Source organism: Gadus macrocephalus, chromosome 9, assembly GCF_031168955.1.
Source record: "Gadus macrocephalus chromosome 9, ASM3116895v1".
Lineage (NCBI taxonomy): Eukaryota > Metazoa > Chordata > Actinopteri > Gadiformes > Gadidae > Gadus > Gadus macrocephalus.
In genome coordinates this window covers 1,725,286-1,741,259 of record NC_082390.1, presented here as the reverse complement: position 1 = coordinate 1,741,259, position 15,974 = coordinate 1,725,286, and the positions used below count along the sequence as shown (strand labels likewise).

General features: G+C 48.7%; 1 protein-coding gene across 2 annotated transcripts in view; it reads left to right on the top strand.

Annotated features, from left to right (window-relative positions):
• Nucleotides 1-15,770, top strand: part of osbpl5 (oxysterol binding protein-like 5) — a 42,216-nt gene extending 26,446 nt beyond the window's left edge. For both annotated transcript variants that reach the window (XM_060060156.1, XM_060060157.1), the window contains exons 6-23: nt 185-286; nt 1,111-1,314; nt 1,747-1,831; nt 2,254-2,416; nt 5,165-5,378; nt 6,033-6,217; nt 6,534-6,615; nt 7,329-7,427; nt 7,636-7,732; nt 8,244-8,342; nt 8,502-8,599; nt 8,978-9,067; nt 10,010-10,146; nt 11,366-11,545; nt 12,009-12,141; nt 12,310-12,409; nt 12,833-12,941; nt 13,425-15,770. In XM_060060156.1, coding sequence (XP_059916139.1) covers nt 185-286; nt 1,111-1,314; nt 1,747-1,831; nt 2,254-2,416; nt 5,165-5,378; nt 6,033-6,217; nt 6,534-6,615; nt 7,329-7,427; nt 7,636-7,732; nt 8,244-8,342; nt 8,502-8,599; nt 8,978-9,067; nt 10,010-10,146; nt 11,366-11,545; nt 12,009-12,141; nt 12,310-12,409; nt 12,833-12,941; nt 13,425-13,560 — 2,313 coding nt within the window. In that variant the 3' untranslated portion in view covers nt 13,561-15,770. The remainder of the gene's footprint in view (nt 1-184; nt 287-1,110; nt 1,315-1,746; nt 1,832-2,253; nt 2,417-5,164; nt 5,379-6,032; nt 6,218-6,533; nt 6,616-7,328; nt 7,428-7,635; nt 7,733-8,243; nt 8,343-8,501; nt 8,600-8,977; nt 9,068-10,009; nt 10,147-11,365; nt 11,546-12,008; nt 12,142-12,309; nt 12,410-12,832; nt 12,942-13,424) is intronic.
• Nucleotides 15,771-15,974: the final 204 nt, after the last annotated feature.

Sequence of the window (15,974 nt, the reverse complement as noted above, 5' to 3'; positions counted from 1 at the left end):
TATCGTATCTGCATTTGAAACGATGTCAATGAATGATGGGAATCGACTGCGTGAGCGAAGGCCTGGGTTTGACAATGTGTGACTCGGATGCCCCCTAGTGGCAGAACTTGCACCATGGCGTTTTACCGGTTTTCCTATTGAACCCAAGGGCGACCGCTCAAGCTTGTATTTTTCCATGCCTCAGGTCCAGAAGCGAAATTACAGACAGGAGAAGAAACGGGCAGCCAAAGAACTGTTTAGTGCGCTGAAGGACCCGAGGGTTGTCATCATGTCCGACTGGCTCAAGGTACGGTCATGCCCTTCAACAATCGTCACGAATAAAACTGCTAGCAGCAACAGTTGTAATGTTTGGAAACTTTTGCTGTTGACGTTTTAAGCTAAATTCAGCAGTCGTCTTGGAGATGTTGAATTAATTCATAATAATATTAATTAGAATAGGTTTTATTTGACATGCTTATCCACCATACGCAAATACAGGTTATTGATCATTATCATTATATCCTATACATCATATCATTATCCTTTGTAATCATCTGCCTTAACCTAATTGCCAACTCAAGCTGAAGATCACTCTCCCAATGTAATGCCCTTTAAGCACCCCGATTGGCTAACTAAATGGTGTTGGTTGCCATGCCACCAGAACCAAAACTAAACCTGCAGCTCATCTGTCAATTCAAAGGTTAAAAAAGGGGTTGTTGGAACCAAATCATCTTTGCCAACTTTTTATATAATTATTCATACCCCCAGTGATTTTCTGTTAGCTCCTCTAGCCTAGTCCTAGATTACCCCCAAAGACTTTCTGTTTTATTATATAATTTAAAATGTTATTTGTGGTTTGATACTAAAAAATCTATTTTACTCCGGCTGGTTTCTTTAAACCGCCTACCCTACCATTAACATTGCTGTCATTGCTAACCATATATTTGTGGCCCGTTGGTAAGTTTAGCGGATGCTTTTCAGCCAAAGTGTCATTATAATACGCCTCTTAACATGGCCAACAACTATCATTTTTAAGTTATTTAATGAAACCATATTTTCAACGGTTCTGGGCACAGGTGATCCTGAACGTTCTTTACCAATGACCTCTGTACCCTCCACGTCCTGCTCCAGATCCGAGGCTCGTTGAAGAGCTGGACCAAGCTGTGGTGCATTCTGAAGCCTGGGGTTCTACTGATCTACAAGACGCCCAAGAACGACCACTGGGTGGGCACCATCCTCCTCAACGCCTGCAAGCTCATCGAGAGGCCCTCCAAGAAGGACGGCTTCTGCTTCAAGCTGTACCACCCTCTGGACAAGTCCGTCTGGGCCGTCAAGGTGAGCAGGCTAACCGAAAATATGTTAAAATAAAATAAAATAAATGACTGACTAGTAATGGTATCGCGGTAAGTCATTTACTAGTGAGTGAAATGTTATGTGAGAATATCCGTTCTGGTTGACTCTGCACTTGTCTCTGTAAGAGACGACTTAGATGGTCGACTCTCTCCCTTGACGACCCTTGAATCTTGCCTACAGCAGCTTTAAAGGAAGGACTGTAGTGTGATTAATATTTGCTGACCTGTGATCCTATTCGAAACCGTAATTGTAAATGCTTGCAATTTACAATTTTTCCGTCACAGTGATCAATCAGAAGCAGAAGCTTGATTATACTCCAGGTGTTGTCATGTACAAAGAAATCAGTGTCCATGCCTGAAATGATGTTTTACTGAGCGTCAATGTAACGATGCATTGTTGTTGCCATCACGCCAGGGTCCAACCGGGGAGAACGTCGGTTCCATAACCCAGCCACTACCCAGCAGCTACCTGATCTTCAGAGCTGCCTCCGAGTCCGACGGTGAGCTGGGATTTGATGTAGCCAAATATTAGTGGGGCTATGAACATCAATTGCCTTTGTTTCAGACAGTTGGATCGCTGTCACTTACTTCTCCATTTGTCTATTTCATGCGTGAGCCATCTTGTCTGAACACAATTGGCTTTGATTAAAGGCCATTTAACGTACCATGACAAATGTGATGTGAGCACATTGTGATGATTAAAAATAAAGAAAGTGTTAGCATGAAACAGCACTTTACTTGGTAAAACAACCTTGCAGGAATTGCGTCTTCCAAAACCAGCTAAATCGTCTGGGTGGTTCCCAAACCGAGAGTGGGGCTAATGCTACATGCTAAACAGTAAAGTAAAAGCGACGCAGATATCTATAGACGGGGCGTCACGAGGAGGGTTCTGATGCGCGTCTCTCCCTGCTCTCGGGCCCAGGTCGGTGTTGGATGGACGCCCTGGAGTTGGCGCTGAGCTGCTCCAGTATTTACAAGCTGACTGCCAAAGGCGGGAGAGAGGCCGACTTCAACGCGTCCTCCGACTCCTCCCACATCCTCCACCTGCTGCAGTCCACGGCCCTCAGCGACGCCGAGCTGCTACAGTGAGTCCCCGTGGCAACGCCACGCACACACGGCCGCACGACGACCACTACAGCAAAGATCACATAGCACTGACTGGATCGTCGTTTGGAAAATGCTGTTGCCGTAAAAATGACGCTTCTGTGCTTAAGAAGTGCCACGCATGTTGTGTGACGAGAGTCGTCGGCTGTTTCTGAAATTGCTACTTCAGAGTCTTATCTGTGCAAAGGCATCATAAAATGCTTGTGAGTTTGTCCTTGTCCGAGGGTACAGTCGTGTTCTTCAACCTTAAAGGAGGCCGTGTTTGTACACCGGTGACGTCATCACTCACAGATTACCGCCCCTTCACCAAACACGCACACACACACACACACACTGCTCCTCCCCCGCATCTCAGAGTGGGAGCCCTCCCCACATAACCCAGCACTCCCTTCTCTCCTGCTCCGCTGCCAGCCAATCTGGTCCTCCGGGTCGGGTCACATGACATACGGAAGAGCAGGAAGAGTAGAATGGAAACCTTACGCAACCCGGAGGGAGAGAGGCACCGCGCACTCGGACATTAGAGCAGCGACGGCGTATTCCTCGCCTCATTTCACACCGATGTTCCTCCAAAGTGTTTGCTTGCACTCAGCCACCCACACACATATACCCACAAACACACACGCACACAAACTTAAAAGGAAATCAGAGGAGCTAAGTATAGACTGTCGTGGTGGGATTTAGTGTCAACTGTGCTAGCTTGTGGAAGGAGGAACGGCAGTTATTTGTCTTCAAGGTAAGCAAATGTTGATACTTCTAGGGGGGGAAGGGGGTTGATTAGTCGCAGATGAACAGGAATGCTGTATTGCAGGTCTATTCTGGTGTAGGGCAGGACCGTTGCAAGTTAACTGACATCTAGTGGGCGTTTTTCTGCTGATTATGTGCTATGCGTTTCCCTGTTCATAAAACTCCTGACGTTCACATCTCCTTTTTTTTGCTGAGGCAAGGAAACAGTGGGTTACTTCGTGCTTCAATATGTTAAGCACACTTCATGCCTTTTTAGTAAGAGATATAGATGTGTTGTGTTTTTTTCTTGCTTGGGTCCTAGAGAATACAAACGTCAAATGTCCCACCTTGAAATAAAGGGTGTAACTGGAGCCACCACGCTTCTACTCAGTAGTTACTTTTCTGCCCTTGTTTTACACCCTACCCCACTTTCTCACTAACTCTCTCTTGTGCTCTATCCCTCTTCATCTTTAATAACTATCTTTTTAAACCCTTGCTCTCTGCCATCCCATACCTAGAACATTCCACACTCTGGGACTTTCAATCAATGGCTGATAAGCTATTTGTCCTTCTGTCCATCCATCTATTGATTCTGTTTTGACCGCAGATAGGCAACCAACCCTTTGAGTTATTGACTAGACGTGAGAAGTGTTTCTGAATAGGTTGTATGTGTTTAGACTGTAGCACAAATACCACATTTGCATACGTGGTTCCTGAATACATTTGCATGCATCATTTTGTCTTAAAGGACCGGTGTGCCTCTTAGTGAAATCCAGTGCATCACCGTGCTGGCTAATAAAGTCTCACATCGAGGCCGACAGTAGGTCGGTGGGCTCACGGTGCGCCACCGGTGGGTGTCAGTCGCACCCCAGGGGTACAACCTGAGGGTAGCACTTGGAGACATTCGAGAAAATGTACTTTTTCATCTTGCTCGCTCATTTCCCAATGAAAAAGTAACTGAATTCTTTGTTGAATCCAAGTAAATAAGAAAATCATTTTAGGACAAATTCAAATTTCTTGGCAAAGAACATAGAGTGTAAGCCACCTTCAGTTGACACTGCATTTGCCAAGTGATGCAAAGCCTGGCAACCTTTATAAACAAAATGTATTAACAGCGATATTTCTTAAGGTTAAACTACATTAAAAAACTTCTTTCCAGCTTCCCCAACGGTATGCTCAATGTGATTAAAGGGCGATACCATTTAGCTTATCATTGTAGGTAGTGGTCTATCCTACTGGTTCTCTCATACTGTACTTTGACTTGCGTACGGGTCACTGATAACACTGATGTCTCATAATTATTTAACAGCTCGTTGTTCATATCTTTACTGCTCTTATATCTTTACCCTCTACGTGTTGGGGTCCACATCTAATTCTATCATCCCGGTTGCTTGGTCTTATCATTATGTGTAAAACCTGAATGGATCTGAGAAAACCTGTGATCAGCACTGATGATGAGAGACACACTTGTTTTTTCGATTGCCGTCCGGGCGGCAGTAGCTCAGGAGGTAGAGCGGGTTGGCTGGTAACCGCAAGGTTGCCGGTTCGATCCCCGGCTCCTCCTAGCCGAGTCGAGGTGTCCCTGAGCGAGACGCCTCACCCTGACTGCTCCCGACGAGCTGGCTGTCGCCTTGCGTGGTCGACTCCGCCGTCGGTGTGTGAACGTGTGCATGAAGGGGTGAATGCGAGGCAGTATTGTAAAGCGCTTTGGATAAAGAGCTATATGAATGCAGCCAATTAACAATCCATTTGGAAACACTGTGTAACTTGCCTGATGATCAGGCTGTCTATTAGGATCAGATTACCAGAGCGGGAAATAAGGGGATAGAATCACAAGAGTGCGAACTAAGGGGGGAAAACGCTGAGGACTGGAGACGGTAAAGATGGATGTTCAAGTGTATGATTCGCAGCATATCTCCCGGGTCCGTTGGGGTCTGGGTCCGTTTGTTAGGCCCCGTGAAGACCTCTACATCACGCTGCTGTGCGCCCTCTCCTTACCTCCCCAGGTTGAATGACTCTGACTTCATGGTGAATCACCAAATGGAGACTGACGGCTTCTCTGACAAATCGGAGCGCGAGGCTCACGAGGACTGGGACACGCCAGCCAACGAGAACGGAGGGAGGCTGACGGAGGAGAGCGACATGGACCAAGCGGACGACCTGTCGCCCGGTCTGCAGGCCACGCCGTACGTCGAGCAGGGCCTGGAGGAGATGGCAGAGGTGAGGGGGTGGTTTGGCGCTCATTACGCTACGCCACCGGTGGCAGCTTCTTCTTTTGGCATAACGTAATAATGGAACTCAATTTAAAGTCTTCCTCCGTGTGTTTTTGACAGTTCATGTTTCGGGTTCCCTTAAGTAGAGACGGGGGTGTCGTTTTGTGATTGGCATGTTTCCCAAAGGACTCGTGCTGTCGTAGCTGACACAGCATTCTGATGCTTCTATTTACATCTCCAAATGTAGGCCCGTTGTCAGCGCCTATCTGTGAGCTCCTCTAGCCGAGTCCACCCCCAGTGTCTTCTGTTTGCTCCTCTAGCCTAGTTATAGTTTACTCCCCTTCTGCTAAATCCTATAGCCTAGTCCTAGATTCCCCCAGTGATTTTCTGTTAGCTCCTCTAGCCTAGTCCTAGTTTACCCCCAGTGATTTTCTGTTAGCTCCTCTAGCCTAGCCGTTGCCATACTGTTCCTTAACCTAGCAACCTAGCTTAACCTAACATTGCCTCCCCTCTTACCTTCCCAGCCTAGGCTACACCCATTGGCTCTCCATTTACCCCACACATTCACCTCTTCTTCTTAGTCCTGTAGCGTAGCTGCCTCTGTTGTAGCCTCTTTAGCCTAGCTGATCCCCAGTATCCCCCCCCCCCCCCCCCCCCCCAGGCTGGCGAGGCCTCCCAGGTGGAGACGGTGTCTGAGGAGAACAAGGGTCTGATCTGGACGCTGCTGAAGCAACTGCGGCCTGGCATGGACCTGTCCAAGGTGGTGCTGCCCACCTTCATCCTGGAGCCGCGCTCCTTCCTGGATAAGCTGTCGGACTACTACTTCCACGCCGACCTGCTGTCACAGTGCGTACCACACACACACACACACACACACACACACACACACACACACACACACACACACACACACACTGGCTCACCACACATCCAAGCCGGCATTTCTTATTCAAATCTAACTTCTTGTCCAAGCGTAACACTCTGTCTGTTCGCTGCGTCATTCTGATACGTAGAGAATTCAGGGGCTGCCGACTTCGAGAGGGTTGCCCAACTCATGTTCACATGTTTAGTCAACAAACACCCCCCAGATTCTGCTGACGCGTTGCATTGATGTGATTACAAGTACTGAGCGTGCCTTCCCCCCCTTCCCGGTTCTCCTCAGGGCGGTGCTGGAGGAGAGTGCGTACGGGCGGATCAAGCAGGTGGTGCGCTGGTACCTTTCTGGCTTCTACAAGAAGCCCAAGGTGGGTGGTGATGTGGAGTCATTAACACGTCATGAGCGACACTGGTAACTGCTCGATGAGCTGAGGTACACCGAGGGAATGTGTTTTCACACCCATCACGGCTCACGTGTGTGACACGTATACACGATTGTCAGACTCTTATGTCCCATACCTTTTTTTATTTTTTAGAAAGGGTGGCTAATGTAATAAATCAAATTGGAGCGCTTTACAATGGCTCTGAGGAGGTTCTTAGAACGGGGACGTTGCTGCCGTCAGTCGAGGCGTGATCCGTTCGACTGCAGTGGAGCAGTCTGGAAAGATGCAGAGGTTGTGTTGACGGGATGGGGTGACGCAGCAGCATTCACATAAGAGCCAGAATATCAGGTTTCAAAACATGAGGACGGTTGAAAGGGAGAACGCAATTAGGTTGGTTAAGCCTTCAAGGATGTTTCCGCAATGACGTTGATTCCGCATTCAAGCTCAGAGATATTTTTGGGGTTATTTTTAACATACAGTTCCAGTCCAATATTTCGTCACACTTAGTCATTCAAGGTTTTTCTTTACTTGAACATGATGAAATACGGTACAATGAGATGGGGACATGTTGCAAATTTGCAATCTGAGCAAACTTTCAGCCCTTCTCTTGGTGCAAACATAGCCTCCAGAAACAGGCCCTACCTTTGGCGTCGTGTGAGAGTGCGGGTGGTCATGTTCTCCACGTGTGTGCTCCACAGGGTCTCAAGAAGCCGTACAACCCCATCCTCGGCGAGACGTTTCGCTGCTGCTGGCTCCACCCAGAGTCCGACAGCTGCACCTATTACGTCGCTGAACAGGTCAGTCCGTTTCCATGGTGATCATCAGACACCTCTGCGCAAGTCGACCTCCCAACGTTTGAAGTTAACAACCCGGTATTCATTTCAAAACTAAAAAGAAGTCCAACTTCTAAACCGGTAGACCAGTGGAGAGAAAACGTCCCGGATGAACGTCCTGATGAAAGATACCCAACCCCTTTCTCTCTCCCTTGCAATGTCTCTGGAACAGGTCTCCCACCATCCCCCCATCTCTGCCTTCTACATCAGCAATAAGAAGGACGGCTTCTGCATCAGCGGCAGCATCTTGGCCAAGTCCAAGTTTTATGGTAGGGAATGTCCCTTTGAGGTGGATAATGGGGAAGAATACATATAAAGGAATACGGCCTTACCGTAACGTGTGTCATTTGAAGTAGATATGTCGATCTAAATGTGTCTGTGATTATCTGTGAACATCACATCGTTTTCTTAATTAGTCATTGTCTTAGTCTCCCTATTGTCAATTTTGTCAAATATTTAAGAAATACATATTATATTTAAAAGGGCGGTAAAAATGTGGAGGAGTGTTGTTGTGACTGGGTAACCAGTCAGCTGGCTGCCACAGTTGTGCTAGCGGCTGGCTATGAACATCAAAGACTAGAGCCCGAGCATGCTAATGTCCTACCACATTGCTTCATTTCCTAATACATCCATAATGCTGGACATATTGGCCCCATAATTCAATGGATTATGCGGTTAATATCCGGCTTTTAACACGTGGATGTATTATCCACCCATATGCTCAACGAGCAATGGAGAAGCACACTGAGATGTCTCTTCTTCCCTCGTTTCCACTTGCAGGTAACTCTCTGTCCGCCATCTTGGACGGTAAAGCCAGACTACATTTTCTCAGCAGGGAAGAGGAGTATGTCATCACCATGCCTTATGCCCACTGCAAAGGTAATGTATACCAGTAGCTGTGGGCTACAGGCGAAGGGATATTGCATGTTGATATACCATGAAGACAATTCCTTGCCAATGATCCACTTTGATTTGCGATGGAATTCAATTACGGAGGCAATCTCAACCATTTGTTGTTTTTTTCCTTCTGTGCGGTAGGAATCCTGTATGGCACCATGACACTAGAACTGGGAGGGAAGATCACAATTGAGTGTGAGAAAACCAAATGTGCCGCAGAGTTGGAGTTCAAGCTGAAGGTACAACTGCTGATTTGAAAGTGGGGATGTATTCACTGGGATCATAGTGGGGACACATGAACATGAAAATGGGGATGTATTCACTGGGATCATAGTGGGGACACACACACTGGGATCATAGTGGGGACACATGAACTGGGATCATAGTGGGGACACACACACTGGGATCATAGTGGGGACACATGAACTGGGATCATAGTAGGACACACACACTGGGATCATAGTGGGGACACATGAACTGGGATCATAGTGGGGACACATGAACTGGGATCATAGTGGGGACACACATACTGGGATCATAGTAGGAACGTTTGCATCAGCCATTCCAAACTAAACCAATTGACCATTGATGAGTTATTGTAATTTTTTTATCAACAGCCTTTCCTGGGCGGCGCCAGCTCGGTCAACCAGATCTGTGGGAAGATCCAGATCGCAGATGAGCTGGTCTCTACTGTGGAAGGCCACTGGGTAAGGGCAGCTCCCATTTTCTATATCTTTCACAGCCACCGTCATCTCTACCGGTCAGCCGCTCTCCCTATAATTCATTCATCCTCATGAAAACACGGGTCATAATTACTGCTCACAAAACGGTAGTCAGTAGGGCCACCTAGTAATTACAGATGTACGCTCAAACATTGACTATGTTAAAGTAGCCGTTCAGGAGAACTCTGATTTTGCCTTAAAGATAACCAGACCTTACTGTTTGAGTCGGTCCCTGCCCACTTTCCATGTTCTTAATGCCTTCAGTGTTCCGTCCCACTGGTGGTAAACACACTCTATAGGGCCGCGCTACGGTTCCCTGGTAACCAAAAAGTCCAGGGCACCGTACCAAGTAGGGCTGCTCGATTACGGGAAAAATCATAATCACGATTTTTTTGGTCAATATTTAAATCACGATTAGTCAGCGATTTTTTTTCATTATTATTATTTTTGAGTTTGAAAACATTTATTCAGCATGTCTCTCCAAAAAAATACTTTGTAACTGAGAACTTGAAATTTCGCCCTAAAAATTACACAAAATTGTCAAAAAGAAAATGTTCCAATCTAAAATAATATACAGATATGTATCCAGCTGTTCTGCCCTTTCTATAAAACAGTGAAAAACAAGATGATCGTTTGATGCTAAAATCGAAATCGCGATCAAAATTTGATTATTTACTTACTAAGAAGTACATTAGCATAAATATTATAAGCAGTAGACGTCACCTCTAGATATAACTACGTTTTATCCTCAGTTCTTGAAACTTTGTTATTTCAGATCAAGAATCTTTTCATCTTTATTATGTTTTAGGGTGTTGTTCTCCAATAGTTGGTACTTTAATAGTTCCAATGTTCTGAGGTTTGACCTCAGGGTCCCCGTGTGTGAACCTTGACCTCGGCGAGGGGGTGTTGACGGTGCTGTGTTGTCAGGACGGCGAGGTGTATATCCAGGAGAAGCGCAGCGGAACACAGGAGCTGCTCTGGAACCCGAGTCCGGAGGTCCGCAGCAGCAGGCTCAAGAGGAAGGTGGTCCACCCGGACCACCAGGGGGAGTTTGAGTCTGAGAGGTGAGGCCAACGACGACCCTAATGCCCCAAATCCACCGGCAGGACACCGCTCTACTCGCCACGACTTAGCGTGCCACCACATGGTTCGGTTCCAGGCACGTCGTGTTTCCATCTAGAAAGTACCTCTTCAACGTGGGCGGGTCGTCCACAGCACGCGTGCGCGAAACTGCGTCACATACGCGACCACGCGACACATAAACAGGCAGGGTTTCGCACAGGAGCGTCTCCACCTCTGTCTTGTTTCATGGCGCGTTCTTGCACTATTTAAAGACGTCCGGTGTCAGGTTCGGACGCCGCGCTCCTCATTATTCGCCCAGCGGCGTCACTCTCTGGCCAATCAGTGGCCAGCAGCCTGTTTACGTCACACAAAAGTATCAGTTCAGCTCTCTTGGAACCTCGACAGAGGTGAGACTAAAAAAGGTGCATTTTGGCGCTCGAAACGTAAAAAGACAAGTTGAGCTGGTACTGTCGGTGGAAAAGGGGCAGGGACGTCAGCCTTCGTTGTTCATTGTAGTTCCACGGTTAATTGCTAGTTACAAACGTGTCACTTGAAGCAGAAATGCATAGAGATGCATTCACCACCGACACAGCTACATCGCTAGGTACCATATCATTTGTACAGAATGCTGGAGTCATGAGCCGTGTCGAAATCGTTCCCTATCTCGGATATAGTGCACTATTTAGGGTGCTCGCCATTTGTAGTGGTGTTTGAATTCTCAGTGGTTAATTTCATGCACTATATAGTGGACTTAAAATACCCAAAATTTGAGTGTACATAAGATGTTCCCTACATGTTACTCCCGTATCCCACAATGCAATGCGGTCATGTTTTTCCGGAGGAGAAGAAGAAGCTGAATAACCACGAAAACAAATACATTTAATGATGGAGTCTCCGGCTTTCGTTTAGAAAATGTCGACAATTTATTCGGGATTTAACATCTAAAATTTTACATTAAAAATTAATATAAAAAAACCTTGATCAATACATCCTCCAGCTTTCCTCGTGAGTGCCCGGTTTGTTTACATGATGTGGGCGCGTCACACAAATTCCCGGCGCATTTACTGACGCGAATGACGTTTAGAATTGTTCAGCGTAGTGTCCGAATTCTCGTTTGTTCGTTCCCTTTAGTGCACTATATCACGAACACTATATAGGGAACAGTGAGTGAGTGAATAGGGAACGATTTCGAACACGTCTCTTGTGTGCCTTCCCCGCCAGGCTGTGGCAGCACGTGACCAGCGCCATCCAGGACCGGGACCAGAACCGGGCCACCCAGGAGAAGTTTGTCCTGGAGGAGGCGCAGCGGAAGGAGGCCCGGGAGCGGGGGGACAAGCCCTGGAGCTCCCCGCTGTTCCACACGGACCCCGTCAGCGGAGAGTGGTCCTACCGACACATAGAGTACGTCCCCTCCCACTCCCACGCACGCTTACCCACCCGGCCGCCACCGGGGCTGCTCCATTATGGAACAAATCGTCTGCACCATCGTTTTGGTCAATATTGAAATCACGGTTATTCAAACGATTATTTTGAGTTTGAAAACAAGATGTATTTTATTCAGCGTCTCTCTGCCCAAAAACATTTTGTAACTGAGAACTTCGAAATTTCGCCGTAAAAAGATGCACAGAATGATCAAAAAGAAAAGGTTCAAATCAACAATAATGTGCAGATGTGTATCCAGCTGTTCTGCAATATCTATAAAACATTTAATGAAAAAAAAACAAAAAAATAAAACGATTTTATTAGTATTCTGATCGTTTGACGGTAAAATCCAAATCGCGATCACAGTTTGACGAAGGGCCCGGCCCTTCCCCCGAGCGCCCAAGACCTCGGTTAACCCCGACTCTGCTGTGACCCCCACTAGGACCCAGCCCTGGGACCCCGAGACCTGCCTGGCCCAGTTCGAGAAGGACGGCGTGATCCAGACCCACATGAAGGCCAGCCAGCGCCGGCACAACGGCCTCCTGTTCAGCCACGGCTGGGACGGCACGCAGCAGGTGGGCCTCCCGCCGCCGCCGCCCCCCCTCCACCCGAGACGGGCCTTTACTGTACTTTAACTCTCTGTGTGTGTGTGTGTGTGTGTGTGTGTGTGTGTGTGTGTGTGTGTGTGTGTGTGTGTGTGTGTGTGTGTGTGTGTGTGTGTGTGTGTGTGTGTGTGTGTGTAGGCGAAACACCGGAAAAGCAGCAGCCAGCCCTCCAGCTGCAGCCAGAACACTGAGAGTAGTGGCAGCACTCCAGAGCCAACACACTCCTCTGACAATGAAGGTAACGGACACACACACACACACACACTCTGACAATGAAGGTAACCCACACACACACACTCCTGACAATGAATGTCAAACACACATACACACACACACACACACACACACACACACACACACACTCTCTCCTCTGGCAATGAAGGTTAAACACACACACACACTCATCTGACAATGAAGTTAATACACGCACGCACACACACATGCACACACACATCTGTACACACACTCCCCTGACAATGAAGATAAAACGCACACCCATTCATTGAATGATGGTAACACACACACACACACAAGTGTACCCACAATCCTCTGACAACGAAGGTACTACACACATTAAACGACGGTGTGTGCGTGCACCAAGGCTGTGCGCACGGTGCTCGGTGGAGGCGCTGGGCTAACGGTGCGCTCTGCTCTGCGCTAGACGCTGCGTATCCGAGCCAATGCGCTCGGTGTAGCAAGGAGATGAAGGAGCTGGCCGTGGTGGGGAGCTCCATCGCCTCCATACAGAAGGGCCAGCAGGACATCCAAAGGTACGCGCATGCACTCGCACACACACACACACACATTACACCCGGAACTCTGGAGACCACTGAATAGAACAGAAGTCTTTATCGTCGCTGCACAGGATGCGATGAATTGGACGGCGGTCCTCTTGGTGCTTTATAAAAACAGTTATATGTAGAATATAAAACAATACGCTGTCCCAGCTGTACACAGACAACCCCCCTCTACCCTCGCACATCCTCACACACACATTCACACACATTCACACACATTCTCCAGTGCATGCTTAAAGGGGACCTATTATGCTTTTTCGACTTTTATGACCTATAAACGTTGTTAGTCGCGTAGTCTCTGGTCAGGGCCGTGTGTGAGAGTGACAGGAAAGGGTCGATGTCCGTGTGGCGGGGGCGTGTCTGTACACCGTACACTGGTCACCGCCCGAGGGCTGCTGTTAGTGAAGCCCAGGGCGGCGGGGGGGCGACGTTGTGTTGATGGTCTTGTCTCCGTAGGAACCTGGCGTCGCTGGGCCGCCAGCTGGCGCGCCAGCAGGGGGTGGAGGAGGGCGTGTCGCTGACTGGGCGCCACTGCCTGGTGCTCTGCGTGCTGCTGCTGTCCCAGCTCCTGCTCAACTACGTCCTGACCTGAGCCCCCCCCCCCCCCCCCCGCCCGGCCCCCTCCCCCGACAGAAGCAGAAGGACTGACTCTACGTGTGTGTGTGTGTCATTGGGGGGGGGGAGGGCACCGCGGGTCGGGTGGGGGTGGGGGTGGGGGGGGGGAGGGGGAGCACTCATGGGCACCACAGCAATAATCCCAGACACAGACCCCGTCTCTCTGCCCCCCGGGACCAGGGGTGGCGCCCCCTAGTGTAGCCGTCTGGGACAGCACGGGCGCCGCGCGCACTTTGGTCGGAGGAATCGCCACGGAGACGCAGAAGGACGTTGCTTCGAGGAGACGGGCAAAGCGGAACGTCCCGCCATCCTTTGGACGGGTCTCTTCCAGAACACCCTGCAATACTGTCGGTCTGTGAGCGTCCGCGTGTCCGCGTTCATTCTTCGGAGGGCCCGTTCCCCGGGACTCCTCGTTCTCCTCGTTCCCATTCCAGTCCCCTGGGCCTTATTGCTGAAGCCAAAAAAAATAAAGAAGCGGAAGACGCGGACGTTCGACGCGAGGCATTGGGAGCGACGCCCGAGAGGAGAGCAGCAACTTCCAAACGCGCGGCCCGGTCTGCTTTCTAACGGCGTGTGCTCAAAGACGCGCTGTCCTCTGTCTGTCCTCTGTCTGTCCTCTGTCCGTCCTCCACGTCTTTCTAACGAGGATGATTTTACCAAAACAGTATTTGTAATCAGAGGACAAACGTGTTCTTGTTTACAGCAGCGGGCGGGAAAAAAAAAGCTCCGGCTTCGGCAAAGCAAAAGTCCCCGCCGTGTTTTCCGGCTCCGCCCCCCCGTCGCCGTGCCAGGCGATGTTCCTCTAGGGGGCGCTGTTCCGGTGTCAGAAGCACGAGGCCAACGGGGGGCTTTTGCTTTGGGAAGCGCCGACGTTTTCCGCCGCTGGTTTACAGGAAGCCCCCGGCCTTTCCCCCCTGGAGCGTCTAGAACCGGACGTCCTGCGGGGGGCGGCGCGGCGCGGCGAGCCGATCCGTGTGTCTTTGTAGTATCTGTGCCTGTAGCACTGTCAGAGGTAGGTTTATAGCATAGCACTGCTCTGTACCAGACCATGACACTAGTGGTATCAATCATTTCCATAGCAACGACGGGTGGCGGGAGGGGGGGAGGGGGAGGGGGGACAATGAAGTAAAGTACGAATGGGAGATCTTTATAAAGAATGAGGCAGGGTTGGGGGGGGGGGGGGGGGGGGGGGGGGCTTTGTTGTCGCAGTAGGCCTATTGCGAAGATTCGGAGTGTCTTTTGAGCACACTATTTCAGTGTGCTGTTTTAAGGTGTACACACTTAATTAAGGGGTTGGTTTTTTTTATGTAAATGTATCAATTTGTAAATATATTATTTGTCTGGAGCACATTTGGACACGCGCGTGTCCAAAAAGAATTGAGAATGTATTTATTGGGTGACTAATCGTGATTCCTCGATCGGAACGCAGTCTGAAGGACAGGAAGGAGTGACAATCACTCTTGTAGGGGGTGTGTGTGTGTGTGTGTGTGTGTGTTTGTGTGTGTCTGTCAGGGGGAGAGAGATATTGTCTCTGTGTGTGTGTGTGTGTGTGTTTGTTTGTGAGAGCGAGAGAGATTGTGTGAGGGACACAGAGTCTGAGAGAGATTGTGTGTGCGTTTATGAGAGAGACAGTCCGTGTGTGTGTGTGTGAGAGACATACATTTCAAGAGATTGTGTTTGTGTGTTTGTTAAGAGACAAACTCTTGAGAGTGTTTGTGAGAGAGATTGTGTTTGTTAGACAGACTGTGTGTGTGTGTGTGTGTGTGTGTGTGTGCGTGTGCGTGCGTGTGCGTGCACATCAGAGGATGTGAGTAGGACAGTGAGCCCTAGTGGGCCATACTACAGCGGGCTTGGTGAAGGAAGGCCTGGTTCTGACCTAAGCCTGGTCGCAGCATATGAGGGAAGGGCGTGTCTCGACACATGGTTCATAGCCAATAGGGACGCAGCTCTGAAGGGAGAGGCGGAGCACAGAGCACAGATGAGGAAGTCGACTTTGAATGCTTTTAAATCACATATGTTTTAATGTTTCACATATCCATGTTTTCTACTCTTTACTGCCATGATGTGGGTATTCTACACAGTTTTATGTCACATGATACAACAGATCATGATATTGCCTCGTGTTTTCATTCATACCTGTTACATACTGTAGCACTACAGTAATAAAAAATATATTTTAACCCAAAACCATGTTGAAATTTCTGTCTCTGGTTATCTTGATCTGATCCTGTGCCGGTTAAAGTGTGGGTTATTCGGGTTAATGGATTGTTCTCTGAGAGTTGTTACATAATTCCACCTTTCAAATGAAATATGGCTGGCACAGGGAATAAATCACGGGTTACAAGACCCTGCTTCTAGAAAATGGAGTACTCATCTCGCCACCAGAGGGAG